The following is a 14225-nucleotide window of genomic DNA, read 5'->3' as shown; positions in this document are numbered from 1 at the left end:
CTGAAGGTCAGTGCTGGGTTTCCATTCTCTCGTGCTTACAGTCTTGTTTGCCTTCCTTCCTCAGAAGAAACGATGAGGTGACACACATTAAGATCCAGAACACAGGGGATTACTATGACCTCTATGGAGGTGAGAAGTTTGCCACCCTTGCAGAGCTGGTGCAGTACTACACCGAGCAGCAGGGGCTGCTGCGGGAGAAGAACAGCAATGTCATCGAGCTGAAGTACCCTCTGAACTGCCAGGACCCCACCTCGGAGAGGTAAGCCACGCTCTCTGACAGCCTCTCCCCGTGGGGGTGACAGCCATCCCAACTGGCGCAGACCCTCCAGCTGCACCTGGCCTGCGTTTGGAAAGGAGCCCGAAACAGAGTGTGTTTGGGTGTGATTTAACTTTCGTGACCCAAAAGCTGCACGCCTCTGGGATACGGTTCCCTAGCTGCTCTGCATGCAGAAGCTGGCTAGATAGCATTAGCAAGGCCCAGAAGCTGATACTTGCTCAGCGTCAGCATGTGCTGATAAGCTTTCTCTAGCTTTTAGGCGACTGGGGACATGAGCAGAAGGAGCTCATCCGCAAAGGGTCCTGCAGGTGTATCCTAGGAGGCGCGTAGCTTAGCTTTTAAAAGAAACAAACCACAGACTTGCGTCTGCCTGCAGGATGCTGGGTGGAAATGCCCTGAAAAAAAGTCTTACCCCACCCCACCTCAATCTGTAACTGCTGTTCATCCCAGCAGCAGCACGCTGTGGTCTTGCAGGGATGGGGACGGCTGACTCGCTGTGAGAAGCGGCTTGCCTCAGGCTACCTCAGGGTGTTTCCACCAGGCGATGAGCGGCTTGCTTTCTTGCCCTTCATCTGTGACACTCCAGTGACCCCTTTTTTCCTTTTCCTCCCCCTCAGTTTCCCCAGCGTCATACGCAGCGGCTGACATGGTGGGTTGGAAAGGGGAATGCCTAGTCAGGCGGCTGGCGATGCCAAAGCAGGCCCCTAATTACTCTAACTTTAGCAGCCGGGGTAAGGCGAAGCTGTCGCTAGTCTCGGTTCCTGAAATGGAGCAGAGGTGCTCCCTCCGCTGTCATGTGAGCCGGCCGGGCCGAGGTGCTGGGAAGTCCCTCCAACTCATGTGCTCCCTTGTTGCCAGGGAGGTTTCTTTGCTCCTTCCAGATCGCAATGTGAAAAGCGGCCGGGCAGCCGCTCGCATTAGTAGAAGCTCTGGAAAAATGGAAACCCCCTTCAGCTGGGTTTTCCCCTCCTCTCCCGCCAAGGAGAGTCTGGCTTGGCAAGGAAGCTCCATAAAGACTTCTCTCCAGACCACACATCTGGTGGCATCTGGAAGAAGAGAGGGAAGAAGGGTCTAAGTCCTCTAAATACACAAAATGACGCCAGTGTCAGAATATAGCGGGATGCGTCAGGGTAGCAGTGTTTCCAAGACCTGAGCCCGAATAGCAGCAGCGCTGTAAGCAGGCACCAAGGTGCTTCACCAGACGTGGGCCGTTCTGCCCTCTGCAGCCGCGCGACTCGCGCAGCCCCGTGATCCTAACGCCTTCGCCAGCCTGCAGGAACGAGTCTTGCTCTTTACAGCTCTTCCCAGTCAGGCTTGAAATGGCTGCCTTTGCAACACGCTGAGTCGGGACTCGAAGGGCCCAGCATCACTGACTGCTGTCCTATAAACTTTGTCCTCTGGGACAAAGTTGCTGAGACGTGACATGATGCCGTTGCATCCCCCCGGAAGGTTATTTTGAGCCTCTCTGAATTCCTGGCAGCTTGGCTGGCCGGCCAGGAGCCAGCGTCTTCAAAGTGGGACCTGTGGCACCTGCCCAGAGCCATTGCTGAGTGTCGGAGTGTGGGGATCGAAGGCTCCGAGGCAGAAGGAAACTCTGCTTCATTGCAAACTGTTGTTTGTGTCGGTGGAAGGCTGTCGCAGAGCGCTAGCCCGCGAAGCACGCTGCCCTGGACAGCCGCTGCGCGGGCAGGTGAGACGTGCTGCCTCGCCGAGCTGCTGTGCAGCACAGGCCAGGTGAGCTGCAGGCAGAGCACCCAGCTAGCACCACAGTGCCGCCGGCTGAGCGGCGGAGGGCATGCCCAGGAACGGGCCGGGTTATCGTGTGCTTAACCCCAAGGCTTCGTGGCGAGAGTGCTCCAGGCTTCTGACGGAGCCGGTCGAAAGATAGCCTACGTTTCACTGGGACTGCAGTGTAAGTGTGTCAGCAGAGCAGGAGAAAGGATTATGAGGGATTAGGTGGAGAAACAGGGGCACGTGCACACAAGGTGTACGGAGAGGTGGAGCGGCTCGTGCCTGCGCAGTGAGGCTTGGGAAGAGCTCAGCACAACCCTCTGCGCGTTGTAATTGCCCCTGGCCGGAGACGTGGCCGTGGGGAGGGTTGGAGGGGGAGAAGCCTCCTGGGCATGGTGGGGAGCCTGGTTTTGCCACTCCAGGCGGGGCCTTCAGCCAGACCTGAGCTGAGGTTAGCGATCTGTAAGGGGAGCAGCAGTAACTACAGCGAGGAGGACCCTTCTGAAAATCCTTCCCAAACTGTGTCAAATCATCCTGTTCCCGGTCAGTCTGTCCATGCTCTGTGTCTGATACCGTCTGGCTACAGCCTGCTGACTCCAAGTGTTCTGCTTTTTCTTCCACATTGAAAAAAATACAGGAAAATGCAGCCACCTTCGAGTAAGAGCTGCCAGAATCATGTTTCTTGTAGCTTTGTCGGAAGCTATCCCTAGATGACAGTGCTGTCATACATCATGTGGCAGTTCAATATACTGATGCCGTTTCACGTTTGGCTGGAGGATTGGGCAAAGTCCTGACACTTCCAGTCTCAGACTAAGGGGCTGATGTGACATTGCAAAGAGTTGGAGGGAAGTCACTGGGGACTGTTTCTAAAATAACTCAAGCCGGTCTAGTGCCAGTGGGGAGAGCAGCCAGGTTGGGAGCCTAGAAACGGGTCTCCCCTGCACACCATCCCCAGCAGCGAGTGTAGCTCGTGCCTAAAGGCAGTGCTCTGTGCGTTTCTGAGCTGACCTTGGTCTCCATTGCTGCTCCCCAAGGTGGTACCATGGGCACCTCACTGGCAAGGAGGCAGAGAAGCTTCTGACGGAGAAGGGGAAACCAGGTAGCTTTCTGGTGCGGGAGAGCCAGAGCAAACCGGGAGACTTTGTGTTGTCGGTGCTGACGAATGAGGACAAGATGGAGACTGGAGACAGGAAACCCCACGTGACCCACGTGATGATCCACTACCAGGTGCGAAACGGGCCGTTCCCGCTCACCCTGCGGGAGGTGCGGGGTCGGTGACCCAGCTGGGAGCTGGGGCATGCGAGTCTCTCTGGTTTTGTCATTCTCTCCCGCAGCCGGACGGGAAGTATGACGTGGGGGGTGGAGAGAGGTTTGACACGCTCACAGACCTGGTGGAGCACTACAAGAAAAACCCCATGGTGGAGAAATCTGGAGCTGTGGTTCATCTGAAGCAGGTAATAGCTGCTCTAGCATGTATTTATTGGTACTGGGCTTGCCCAAATTCCTGGGGGAGTGCACGGATCTGCCCCTGCTCTTTGGGAACTCCCTGCCCCTAGAACATCCCGCTGGCTCCTTGTCATGCTTGTCCAGGCTCACACTTTCCAGAGAGGTCCCTGGCCCTGCACTCAAGACCTTGGGAATGGAGCCAAAACCTGCCAATACCCCCAGGGATTCATGAACTCTTTTGGTTTTTTTTCAAGGGGAAAGTTATCTCTCTGTTCTTGAAAGTGATTTCTATTCTGTCTTCATTTGTCTTTCAGCCATTCAATGCCACGCGCATCAATGCCGCTAACATTGAAAACAGAGTGAAGGAGCTGAACAAAATGGCAGATCACAGTGAGAAGGCCAAGCAAGGGTTCTGGGAAGAGTTTGAGGTACGGGATGCTCCTGTGCTCTGTCCCACTTGTGCCCGTGGGTGAAAATTATCATATTTGCATGGGAGTGTTGTGGTTTTCCGGCACTGGGGAGCTCTTCTCAGCACTGTTGCTCCTTTCCCTGTCTTCTGTGTTCAACTGAGTTATTTCCTGGTCCTTTGTTTTCATTGCTTTTTCTCATGTCCAAGGTAGTTTCTCCTTCCTCATCCTAGAACCTTTTGTTCCCTGCAGGGATTTGTGCCTTCTCCCCCATTAATCCTCTCATCAAGCTGCTTCTTGGCTCCCTCTCCCTTCCCGCAGGCACTCCCTCTGCTCTCCTCAGCATTAGGAAGCCAAATGGCTTGTGAAAAGAGCCCTCCCTTTGCCTCTGACTCTCCTTATCTGGCCAGAACAGTTTGTTCTTGTGTACTCTGCTCCGCAGATGCTGCAGCAGCAAGAGTGCAAGCTCCTCTACCCCAGGAAGGAGGGACAGCGACCAGAAAATAAGGCGAAGAATCGCTACAAGAACATCCTTCCCTGTAAGGAGACACTGAATACTGGTTTGGGTTTTTTCACCACCATTTCTGCAGCCTTCTCTGGGACTAGTTAACCCAGCAGGGCTTTCTGTTCATAGCTGTGCTGGAGAGAAGGGTGCGCCGTCCTAGTGGAGTGGCCTTCTCCATCCCCTTTCTAACCTGGTCCTTCCCTTTTGCATGGGAAACTACTGGTAAATCACGCTCCTCTCTTTGTGCTGTGAGTCCCAATATGCTTCAGCTCTCAGGTGTGGTTCAAAAGCCACACGGAGCCAGAGGTAGAACCTCCGAAGGAAATACTGGAAAACTTGAGCTCAGGCCAGCCTGCAACACTCCGTATCACTAAGATCCATCCAAGTTACTAGATTAGCAACATAGCTGTGGGACGGGTAGTGTGGGCTACTGCCGTCATTAGGGGAGCGTTTTACGCCCTCTTTTGCAGTAGTTACCCTTCATGGGTAATACTGTAGACTTATATATAATGCAAATCGTATTTATTTATAAAAAATTAAATAATTTTAAATTTTAAATATAATTTTAATTTAAAATAAATTTCTTTTGAATGTAATAAAAATTAAAATTCAAAATTTTAAAATTAAAACTTAAATATAATTATATATATAATATACTAAATAATAGTATAATATACTAGACTTCATAGTAAGAGCCTTGGGGGAGCCCTTGCTGGGAGCCACTGTGACTACCCTGCAGCAAAGCCCGTGCGCGTGAGTCACTCCCGTGTTCATTCTGGACTCTCTCCTCCTTCAGTTGATACCACACGGGTGGCACTCCGAGACGCGGATGAGAGCGTGCCTGGATCTGACTACATCAACGCCAACTATATCAAGGTACTTGGAAAAGGGAAGACGTGTGGGGGCTGCCTTCAGCCCAGTGCTAGGTTTCTGGTGGGTAAGTGCAGTAATGGTCTTGAGGGCATGGCCTGCCAGGACCAGCATCTTTCACTGGGTCCAGGCCAAACACTGGATTTTTTACTGATCCCACCATTCTACCATGTCCTATTTGCCTCTGTCTCAGAGTTTCTCTCAGTCCCCTCCTTTCCTTACCAGTTCAGGAGGTCCTGGGGGTTGACTCAGACTCTCTGTCATTGACCATTATCTCTGAGGTCAAATTATAATTGTCACCTGTAAGCCAAGAGCTGCTTGAAGCTGTATTTCCAGCAGTGCTGCTCTGGCACTTAAGCACCAGCCCTTGGGAAACCTTCAAGGTGGCTTCATTCCAGCCACGTCCAACCTGCAGTTGCGCAGCTGCCCGCTGGCACGCGCCTGCTGCGCGGATACGTGCGTTACAGCAGCGTAAAGGTCCCCGGAGGCAGGCAGACCATTCTGGTGGTGGCTCTGTCGAAGCTGGCGATGAGAGTGGTTCGTGTCCAGAGTTCTGATGAATACAGGAGAATCAGCTAGCTCAGAAATCCTGCGTGGCAAGGTGTGCTGACTTCGCTGCTGAAGGTGCACGAAAGCAATTCTCAATTCCTCACTCCAGCATCGTTGGCTTTTTCCCCCCCCCCCTCTTCTTTGCTCCTCAGAGCATCCCTGACGATGGGAGGAACTCGGAGCACTGCAAGATCTACATAGCCACCCAGGGCTGCCTGCAGACGACAGTGAACGACTTCTGGGCCATGGTGTATCAAGAGAACAGTCACGTCATTGTCATGACAACCAAGGAGGTGGAGCGGGGCAGGGTGAGCACTTGCAGGGTGCTGCCCCCAGGCCTGAGCGTTACCTGCTGCTAGCACTGATAGTGCCTAGTGGAGTTGTGCCTGGCTAGCTTTCATATAGTTTCTTCTCTGTCTTTAACGTTGCTTTAGCTCTTCTTCACGAAAGAAACACACCGCTTTGCTCTGCACAGCCCATCTCCCCAGACCCCTAAATATTAACAGGGTGTCCCTCATATGACTTGCTTCAAGGCTCTGGGGAGTTGCAGGTGGCAGAAAGAGAGAGAGGGAAAGCCTTGTGCTTGTTACAGCGAGCTGGAAAGAGGGGAGGGGGTGTTGCAAGCTGTGTGAGGGACAAAAGTAATTACACAACCTGTGTACCACCTGTATGCATTTCACTAAGAGTGGGTTGGCAGGGACCAGGGAATACAGTGAAATTCCATGCAGAATAATTTACTAGAAGAGCCTTCCCTAGTGAAGAGAGGAGCTGATGATTGGCACTAGCAGTTTTGCTTAGGGACGTGGGGGAGGCTGTGCTTGCATCAGCCTAGTGCAGAGACAAAGATAGTTCTACTCACAAGCTTTCTTTTGTACTGGCAAAGTCGCTATAGCAAAGGGGGGAGGGCAGGAGGGTACAGACAGGCTGTGCCGTCCCTTGGGATGGAGATTTGGCTCAGGAGTTAGGCAATGACCAGACCAACAGCTCAGGTGCTGTGTGTCAAGACTATGCCTTTGGCAAAGCAATGCCTACGTGAGGCTGGGGTTAGCTGAGAAGGGCGATTCCCCTAGGGACCACGTCCTTCGTATAGCAACAGCCCTTTCCAGTACAGCCCCAGTTCAAAGGAAATGCTCTGTGTGTATGGCTCTCCTTTAAACCTCTACGCTGGGGCTACACACCCTTTGAGAAGGCAGCAGCACCCCTGAGCAAGGTGTTCAGGGGTTCATCCTCCAGCTCCCAAGCCGCGACTAATGAGCAGCTCTCTGATGTTGCTGCAGAACAAATGCTTCCGTTACTGGCCGGACAAGAGCTGCACCAAGGAATACGGGCGCATCTGTGTGCGAAACGTGAGCGAGCGTGAGGCCCAGGGCTACTACCTTCGGGAGCTGGAGATCTTGCGGACCGACAGGGTGAGTCCTCTGGTGCTGCCCACCCGCTGTGCTGGAACCCCCAGGGAGGAGCTGTGGCTTTTCTCTTTGGTTTTTGTTGTGTTTTGTTTTGTTCTTTTTTTTACTTAATGGCCCCACTGCTTAAGTTCTGGGCCACTTTGCCCCAGCTTTGATAAAAAGAAAGGAAGGAGAAGCCCCCTTGTAGGAGGGTTTTCCTGACTAGGTGCTGGGTCTCTGCTTCCTGCAGGATAAGCGCCCGAGGCTGGTGAAGCACTACCAGTATTTTAGCTGGCCAGACCACGGGGTGCCCAATGAACCAGGAGGGGTTCTGAGCTTTCTGGACCAAGTGAACCGGGCACAGCGAAGCATTCCAGACACGGGGCCGATCATAGTGCACTGCAGGTACAAACCAGTGGGCTGCCAGCAGGGCGCTCTAGTGGGGATGGGTAATAAAAATGGCTCCTCTTTTCTGTTACTGGGTCGTTACTGCAGCTGGGTCATCATATGAGCTGATGGTGGGTGACCAGGATAGAAGGGTACACATGGGAAAACACAGCCCTCCTCCAGATCCTCACTGGTGATAGGCCAGGGCAGAGCGGGCCTGATCTGGAGCTGGTAGCTCTGATGCAGCCTGCTAGACTCTGATCTCCTAAAGATTAGTATTTGGTTGGGCTTATCTTATAGCAGCCATGCCAAATCTGCCCAAGATGGAGCAGGCATGCAGATGAGTGTGGGAGCTGAGCTAACTAACTCTGAGGAGTGTTTTTTCCTGCAATTATTTTTATCTTTTCTCTTTCCAGTGCTGGAATAGGACGTACAGGCACCATCATAGTGATAGATATTCTGGTGGATATAATTCACAGGCAAGGTACGTCTCCCTGTGTCATGGGTTTCACCGTTTGCCTTGCTCTGACCAGTTATGGGATAACCCTGCTCTGATGCAGTGTGGTGCATGACCTCCAAGCAGTGGGTATATGACCTCCAAGCAGTGGGTTTGACTTGTCCAGGAAACAGTGGGCATAGGCTTAGCCTAGGGTGAGGAGGACTTGTGTACTGTGCCCAGTTCCCCGTTTCTCTGCGGGCCAAGAAATGGAGCTCTGTCGTAATGAAGTGTGAACCCTCTCCACGTGAGTGTGCACGTGGACGGCCCTCTAATAAGGGAGATACTTTAGCAACACAGCACAGGAGAGCCTTCTCGTTGGCATCAATAGGTCCAGGATTTCAAGGTCTCCTGGAAAACCCTCTTTTACTGAGGGTGGGTTGGGGTAAACATATTCAGTAAGGATGTAACTCCAGTAGCCCTTTCAGAAATAAGTCCCCCGAACTCTTCTGCGTAGAAGGGCTGTCACCCTTACCTGCGATTCTAGAGCTGTTTTGGAACTCTCCATGTTGTCTCTGGGTCTGGTCTGGGAGCCTTGAGGCAGGTAGACCCTCTGCAGCAATGGTTGTATCTATTTCATAAACCCTGCACACGGGTGGCAAGTCTGGATCTGTAGGAAGCTGCTGCAGAACAGCCCTAATTCCCCCTCCCCTTGCTCCATGCAACTCAGCCCTGCCTCAGCCGTTCTCAGTCCAAGGTGCTCTGGCAGGGGAAAAAAAAAGAAAATTAAAAAGCTTGCGGGCACAGGGATGCACCAAATCCTCTCACAGTTTTCCAGGGCTTTGCTGACCCTGTGTTCAGCAAGATACTGAAAGCTTTCAAAGTTTTCCTAAGGAAATCCCAGAATGCCAGGTGGGCAGGGACCTCAGGGATCATCTAGTCCAACTGGGAGGAGCCCAGCCTAGACAAGATGGCCCAGCACCCTGTCCAGTGACTCTTGGAGGTGCCCAACATGGCCGAGCCAACCCCTTCCCTGGGGAGATTATTCCAATGGTGACTGTCCTCACTGTGAAAAATGTCCCTCTCATGTCCCATCGGAATGTCCCCAAGAGCAACTTGTGTCCATCCCCCCTTGTCCTCTCCATGGGACTCCGTGTAAAAAGGGAAATAATTTTTTCAGCCTAACTCCCACTCCCTAGACCTCATCTTCTTGCTCTTGATCAGGTTTGGACTGCGACATTGACATCCCCAAAACTATCCAGATGGTCCGCAGGCAGCGTTCGGGCATGGTGCAGACAGAGGCACAGTACAAGTTTGTTTACATGGCTGTTCAGCAGTACATTGAGGCTGAGCAGAAGAGGTTGGAAGAAGAACAGGTGAGTTCCATTCAGCTTGGTTGGAAAAGCAAGGGTAGAACTTGGCCCACACCAAACACCGCTTCCACGCCCACCTTCTCCCTGGAGCTCAAATACTGCCCTGAACACATGGAAATAAAGCCACAGCCACTGCTGCTCTGCTGGCATATGGGATCTTGTAAGGCTTTCTTCTGTATCTGCTTTGAGTGGGGCTTTATTGTCTTTGCTTTCTCTTTCAGAGGAATAAAAGGAAAGAGCGAGACTACTTGAATATCGGCCACTCTCCTATGGAAAAAGGCAGAGCCAAAGGGCAGCCCCCTTCACCACGGGCCCAGCCTGTGTAAGTTGAATGTCTCCGCCAGGGCTAAGAACTTCTGTGGCAGTAGCGAGGACAGCTTGAGCAAAGGCCCTGGTATTTATCCATTGCCAGCCTGCCTCTCCCGTACCTGAAACCTGACCAGTTGCTGGCTATCGTACGGGAACGGCTAAAAATGAACAGGCGATCCCACCAGGCTGCCAGCAGTGGTGGTAGCAGCCCACCTTGCCTGTGTGCTACGCTTTTGGAAAGGAGAGGAGGAGGTAGATCCTAGCCTTCAGCGAGCAGTGCCCCATATCCTTGCCTCTGGAGAATGTCTCTGGAGACTCAGCTGAACCGTGCTACTGCCACCGAGGGACTGTTACAGCAAAATCTGAAAGAAGATGAGAAGAGAGCAGAGGGAGGTAGACTCGCACCCATGTGGAAAGGGAGCATGTGCTAAGTAGCATGAGTTCCTTACATAAGCAGAGATAAAACACCCCAAATTATGTTTTTCCCTCTTGTCCCAAGTAATGGGATACCAGTGAGTGATGGAGAGGGGTTCTAAGTTGAAGGTGAGTGGGTAGGGACATATGTCAGTTATATAATATCAGAGATTTTGGGCACCTTGAATTGCAGTACTGGTTTTGAAAGAAAAGACGGCTAGGCAGGAGCAGAGGCGTGGGTGTTAAAGTGGAGGCAGGAATGCTGTTGCTGGGCTCATGCAGAATGAAAAATCCAACTGAAGAGGAGAGAGCAAAAGGAGATGTCACACCTTCTCTGGGTGTTTGGCAGCCGCCGGCGTGCTGGCGGCTCCTGCTGTGCCTGGCAGCACACCGTGCCCAGAGCTGCCTCTGCGGGAAGAGCCAGAGCCGGGCCCAGCAGCCGGGGCGCTCCGGGCCGGGGCTCGGGCGGCTGCCGCCCTGGGAGCCGGGAGAGGGCAGGAGGAGGCAGGGAAGGGGCTGCTTGGCTCCCGGGGCGCCGCGCAGGCAGAGCCGCTCTGGTCCGGCGGCGCGTTAGTCACTGCGAAGACCTCGCTAACGGGAAATCTGGATCCTTTGCTGGCATCGTGAACCTTCCCAACTCCTGCTGGATCTGGCCAGTTGGGTTCTTCCCCTCTGGGACTCTAGAAGTGTTTGTGTCCTGTTTAAAATGCCCAACCTTGAAACTGCAGCTCTGAATAAATGAGGGCGGGGAGGTCTGCACGGGACTGAGCCGAGCAAGGCGAGCTCGACGTGGCTGGTACTGTTGCCTCCAGAGAGGTCCCGTGAGTTCAGCTTTGGGTGTCAAACCTGCTTTAGAGGTTCTTGGATCTGGCCTTTGGAGCAGCCCTCTCCTTCCATTAGTTTTTGGAAAATCCAGGGAAATTGGGTCTGTAGAGAAAGTAAAAGTAGGAAATACCAGGAACTGTATCCACTGATCCTGCAGAAACTTTGCATCCACGAAAGGCTATGGTGTGGAGGAAGGTTCAAGGCTCCACGCCCAAGCTGTATTTGAACGTAGGAGGGGTGGCCCAGCCACAGGGAGAGAAAACAGGGGCTGAGAACAGCGAGTAACCCAATGTCATCCTACCTACGAGGCTGGGGAGGGAAAAAGGGAGCTTGGTAGGGCCGTTACCCACCCCCCACTAGGCGCTTGCCTCTAGGAAAAGATGCAGAGCAGTGAGGCTGTTAATAACAAGCTTGGCTTTGTTTCTTGACAGGGTTGATGATGAGTCAACTTCCGTCTACGAGAACCTTAACATCAAAAGCCCAAAGGTTTCAGGGATGAGCAACACAGGGCGATAAAAGAGCCGGAGGTGAGCTGTTTGGAGGCTGTACAGGTAGGAATGCTTCCCTGGATTAACTGAGAGTGTCACCACAGTCTGTTTACACTGCATTTGATCCAGCTGCTCTTCAGTTCAGCTTGTGCAGCTCTCTGTGGCTCTGCCCACGTCAGGGAAGGCAGCTATGCTTTGATGAAAGTTGACGGAGCCTAAAGATGTGGTCGTGGCCAGCAGCTGATGGGAGAACAGGGCGAAATGGGGGTAATGAGATCTCAGCAGGGAAGCACATTTATTACATTGCCAGTGAGGGGGGAGAGCTGCTTTTTGGACTGTTATGTCAGGTATCTGTCAGACTCGGAGAGCAAGACTGTGCTATGTGTGCAGGCAAGTAGGAGAGGCTTCACACGCTGGGAGCCTCTCAGCTCTGTAACCTTATCAATGCGCTTTTCTCCCAGTTATAAACCACGCCACCCTTCTTCCTTCTTGTGTTGGAATGCAGGATTTACAGTGTTTACGTCCACCCTTCCCAAGTTCTGCAATTGCGGACAATTTTTTTTGCCCGTCTTGCCTTCCCCAAGCACCTTGGGTTCAGCGAGGAAGTAAGAAGCTGACTGTAAGAAGCAAGCAGAGTCTGCACCTAAGAACATGCCTTGACCTAACTTATTCACAAGAAGGATCTTCTCCCATTCTCCCCTGTATCAGTAGGTTGATATTTATGTAGAAGTGCCTCTGGACATTCATTAGGGCATCAAGGCTCAGTTTGTTTGGTTTTTTTTTTTTTTAATTTAAGATTCTTATTTTTTACACACGAATTGTTAAAAGGAATGGAAATGACTATTTGCTTAGGAGCTTTCCCAGGGTTGCCCACTTAGGGCGTTTGTAAAATGTTAGTACACTTTAATGTTTTCATTAGGTCAATCATTTCTAAGCTAGAAGTGTTTTTAGACTAAATCCTGGAGTAACTCTGCTGCCTGTGAGGGTGAGAAATAGAGAGCACTGCCTGGCCCCAGTATTTGCACCTCTGTTGATTCTTCTCACACTTCCTTTTGGCTGTACCAGTTCTAGATTTCTATGCAACCCTGCCAAAGCACACCGAGCAACCCCTGCTGCTGTAGTACAGCAGATGCGTGTATGCGTGTGCCTGAGAATCTGCTAGCTGCTCTGCACGTGGGTTTCATAGCAGAATTGAGAGGCAGAGGTGAGCATCTCCATCTTTGACTGCGTGGGTCTGAATGCTGAGCTAAGTGAAATCCCGCCTAGCCGATGGGTGCTGAAGAGTAGGAAAGCAGCTTTGACTGTGCGCTGTGCTTTTAGCCACACCTAGCGAATAACGGCCTCGGATACTAATCTGAGCTGAACCTTTTGAGCCGGGCCCCTCTAAGCTTGATGCAGCTCTGCCATTACCTTGCTGCATGACCTCTTTTCCCCCCCACCCCTCGCAACTACATGACAAGGTAAGCGTTATACCTGCTGAGTAGGGGTGTTGTAGGCGTGTTTGTGACTTGACCAGTGCCATGAAGGTGAGCGTGTCGCTGAGTGGAGTATCCCAGCTCTGTTGATAAGTCTTGACTTGTGACTACCAGTGCTTCCTGCTGTTCCAGCCCTAAGGCCTGCAAATAGTCCTGCCAAAGAACCCCCTCCTGCAGGATTCATCAGTGTCTGGAAGTGTGCTCTGTGGGGAGCCCTGGGTCTGAGGGCCGGTGCCTGAACCTCCGGAGCGTGCGTGGGGCTGATGCTGAAGACCTCCTAGGGCTCTGGAGCTGGATGGACTTGCTGCACACTTGGGGTATTAGTGCCTGGAGTGCCGGCTCCAAGCATTGAGCAGAAGGGGTTGAACAAAAGCACAATGACATACCTTGGCTGTATTTCCTGGCTGGTCTTTCTGGTCCCTTGTCACAGGGACAGGAGAACTGTTTATTTTTATTGCACTTTTAATAAATGTTGAATTCTCAAGCCTTTTTTTTTTTTGCCCCCTTTTCTTTTTAAGAAGTTTGCTTTTTGGGAAAGCAGCTGACAGTTGGTGTGACAATAGGGCATCCTGAATGTCTCCCATCGCCAAATGCTACTGTTCAGGGCCCTGTTTTCACTTGCTTTGAATCTTCCTTTCAATTATGCATGAGCGAGAGGTTCAGCTGCGTGTTAGCTAAACCTTCAACCTTTGTTTCCAAGTACATGGTGAGAAGGGGAAGTGCAAAGGGACAGCCCCCACAAGGATGCTGTGACAGACCGCTAGGAACAGTTGGGACTGTGCGGATATCTCTGTGGCCTGTTTGCCACCGTAACAATAGATTTTATGAGGCTGAAAATGTTATTTCCCTCTCCCCTGCCCTTAGGTGTCATCAGTGGGAGTTGAATGGTAACAGAGACATAATGACAAAGCACTTCATCTCTACTAGTGTCTGTTTTCTGGGCTTAGTCTCAAATTGCACCTCGGGTAAAATGGAGGTGCCTTCTCTGCCTTAAGTCCGGGTGAGTCACTTTTTCCAAGAACACACTTAAATCGGTGCTGTGAAGATATCCTTTCAGTGGCAAGCACGGGGGAACGGACAGGATGATACAAGTGAGAATCCCTGTCAAGCCCAATGACTTTGGCAGAAGTTGCTACAGTGCCTGGAGTAATTTCTGCAGACGTGTGGCTGGCGCAGATAATACCAGCCTGCAGCTGAACAACAAAGGTGGCGCAGGTACAGCACACGCAGCAGCTTTCCACAGAAAGTTTTGCATAGCAACAGACTTGAGTTACTTCTGCTGTTGCTTCAGCCTTCTCTCTTTCAAATTACACTTTCTGGAAAGGGAGACTGGGAGCATCTTTCGTCC

General features: G+C 52.0%; 1 protein-coding gene across 1 annotated transcript in view; it reads left to right on the top strand.

Annotated features, from left to right (window-relative positions):
* The window catches only part of LOC104049694 (tyrosine-protein phosphatase non-receptor type 11), a 59787-nt gene extending 46426 nt beyond the window's left edge, over window positions 1-13361 (top strand). The window contains exons 3-16 of the mRNA XM_064470557.1: window positions 65-259; window positions 3043-3235; window positions 3343-3462; window positions 3769-3882; window positions 4304-4400; window positions 5163-5242; window positions 5938-6093; window positions 7063-7194; window positions 7421-7575; window positions 7974-8041; window positions 9218-9369; window positions 9588-9688; window positions 11346-11465; window positions 11908-13361. Of these exons, the coding sequence (XP_064326627.1) occupies window positions 65-259; window positions 3043-3235; window positions 3343-3462; window positions 3769-3882; window positions 4304-4400; window positions 5163-5242; window positions 5938-6093; window positions 7063-7194; window positions 7421-7575; window positions 7974-8041; window positions 9218-9369; window positions 9588-9688; window positions 11346-11430 (1648 nt within the window). The 3' untranslated portion in view covers window positions 11431-11465; window positions 11908-13361. The remainder of the gene's footprint in view (window positions 1-64; window positions 260-3042; window positions 3236-3342; window positions 3463-3768; window positions 3883-4303; window positions 4401-5162; window positions 5243-5937; window positions 6094-7062; window positions 7195-7420; window positions 7576-7973; window positions 8042-9217; window positions 9370-9587; window positions 9689-11345; window positions 11466-11907) is intronic.
* Window positions 13362-14225: the final 864 nt, after the last annotated feature.

Source organism: Phalacrocorax carbo, chromosome 20 (genome assembly GCF_963921805.1).
Source record: "Phalacrocorax carbo chromosome 20, bPhaCar2.1, whole genome shotgun sequence".
Lineage (NCBI taxonomy): Eukaryota > Metazoa > Chordata > Aves > Suliformes > Phalacrocoracidae > Phalacrocorax > Phalacrocorax carbo.
Note: the sequence above shows the minus strand (reverse complement) of the source record. Positions and strands in the feature narration are given on the sequence as shown.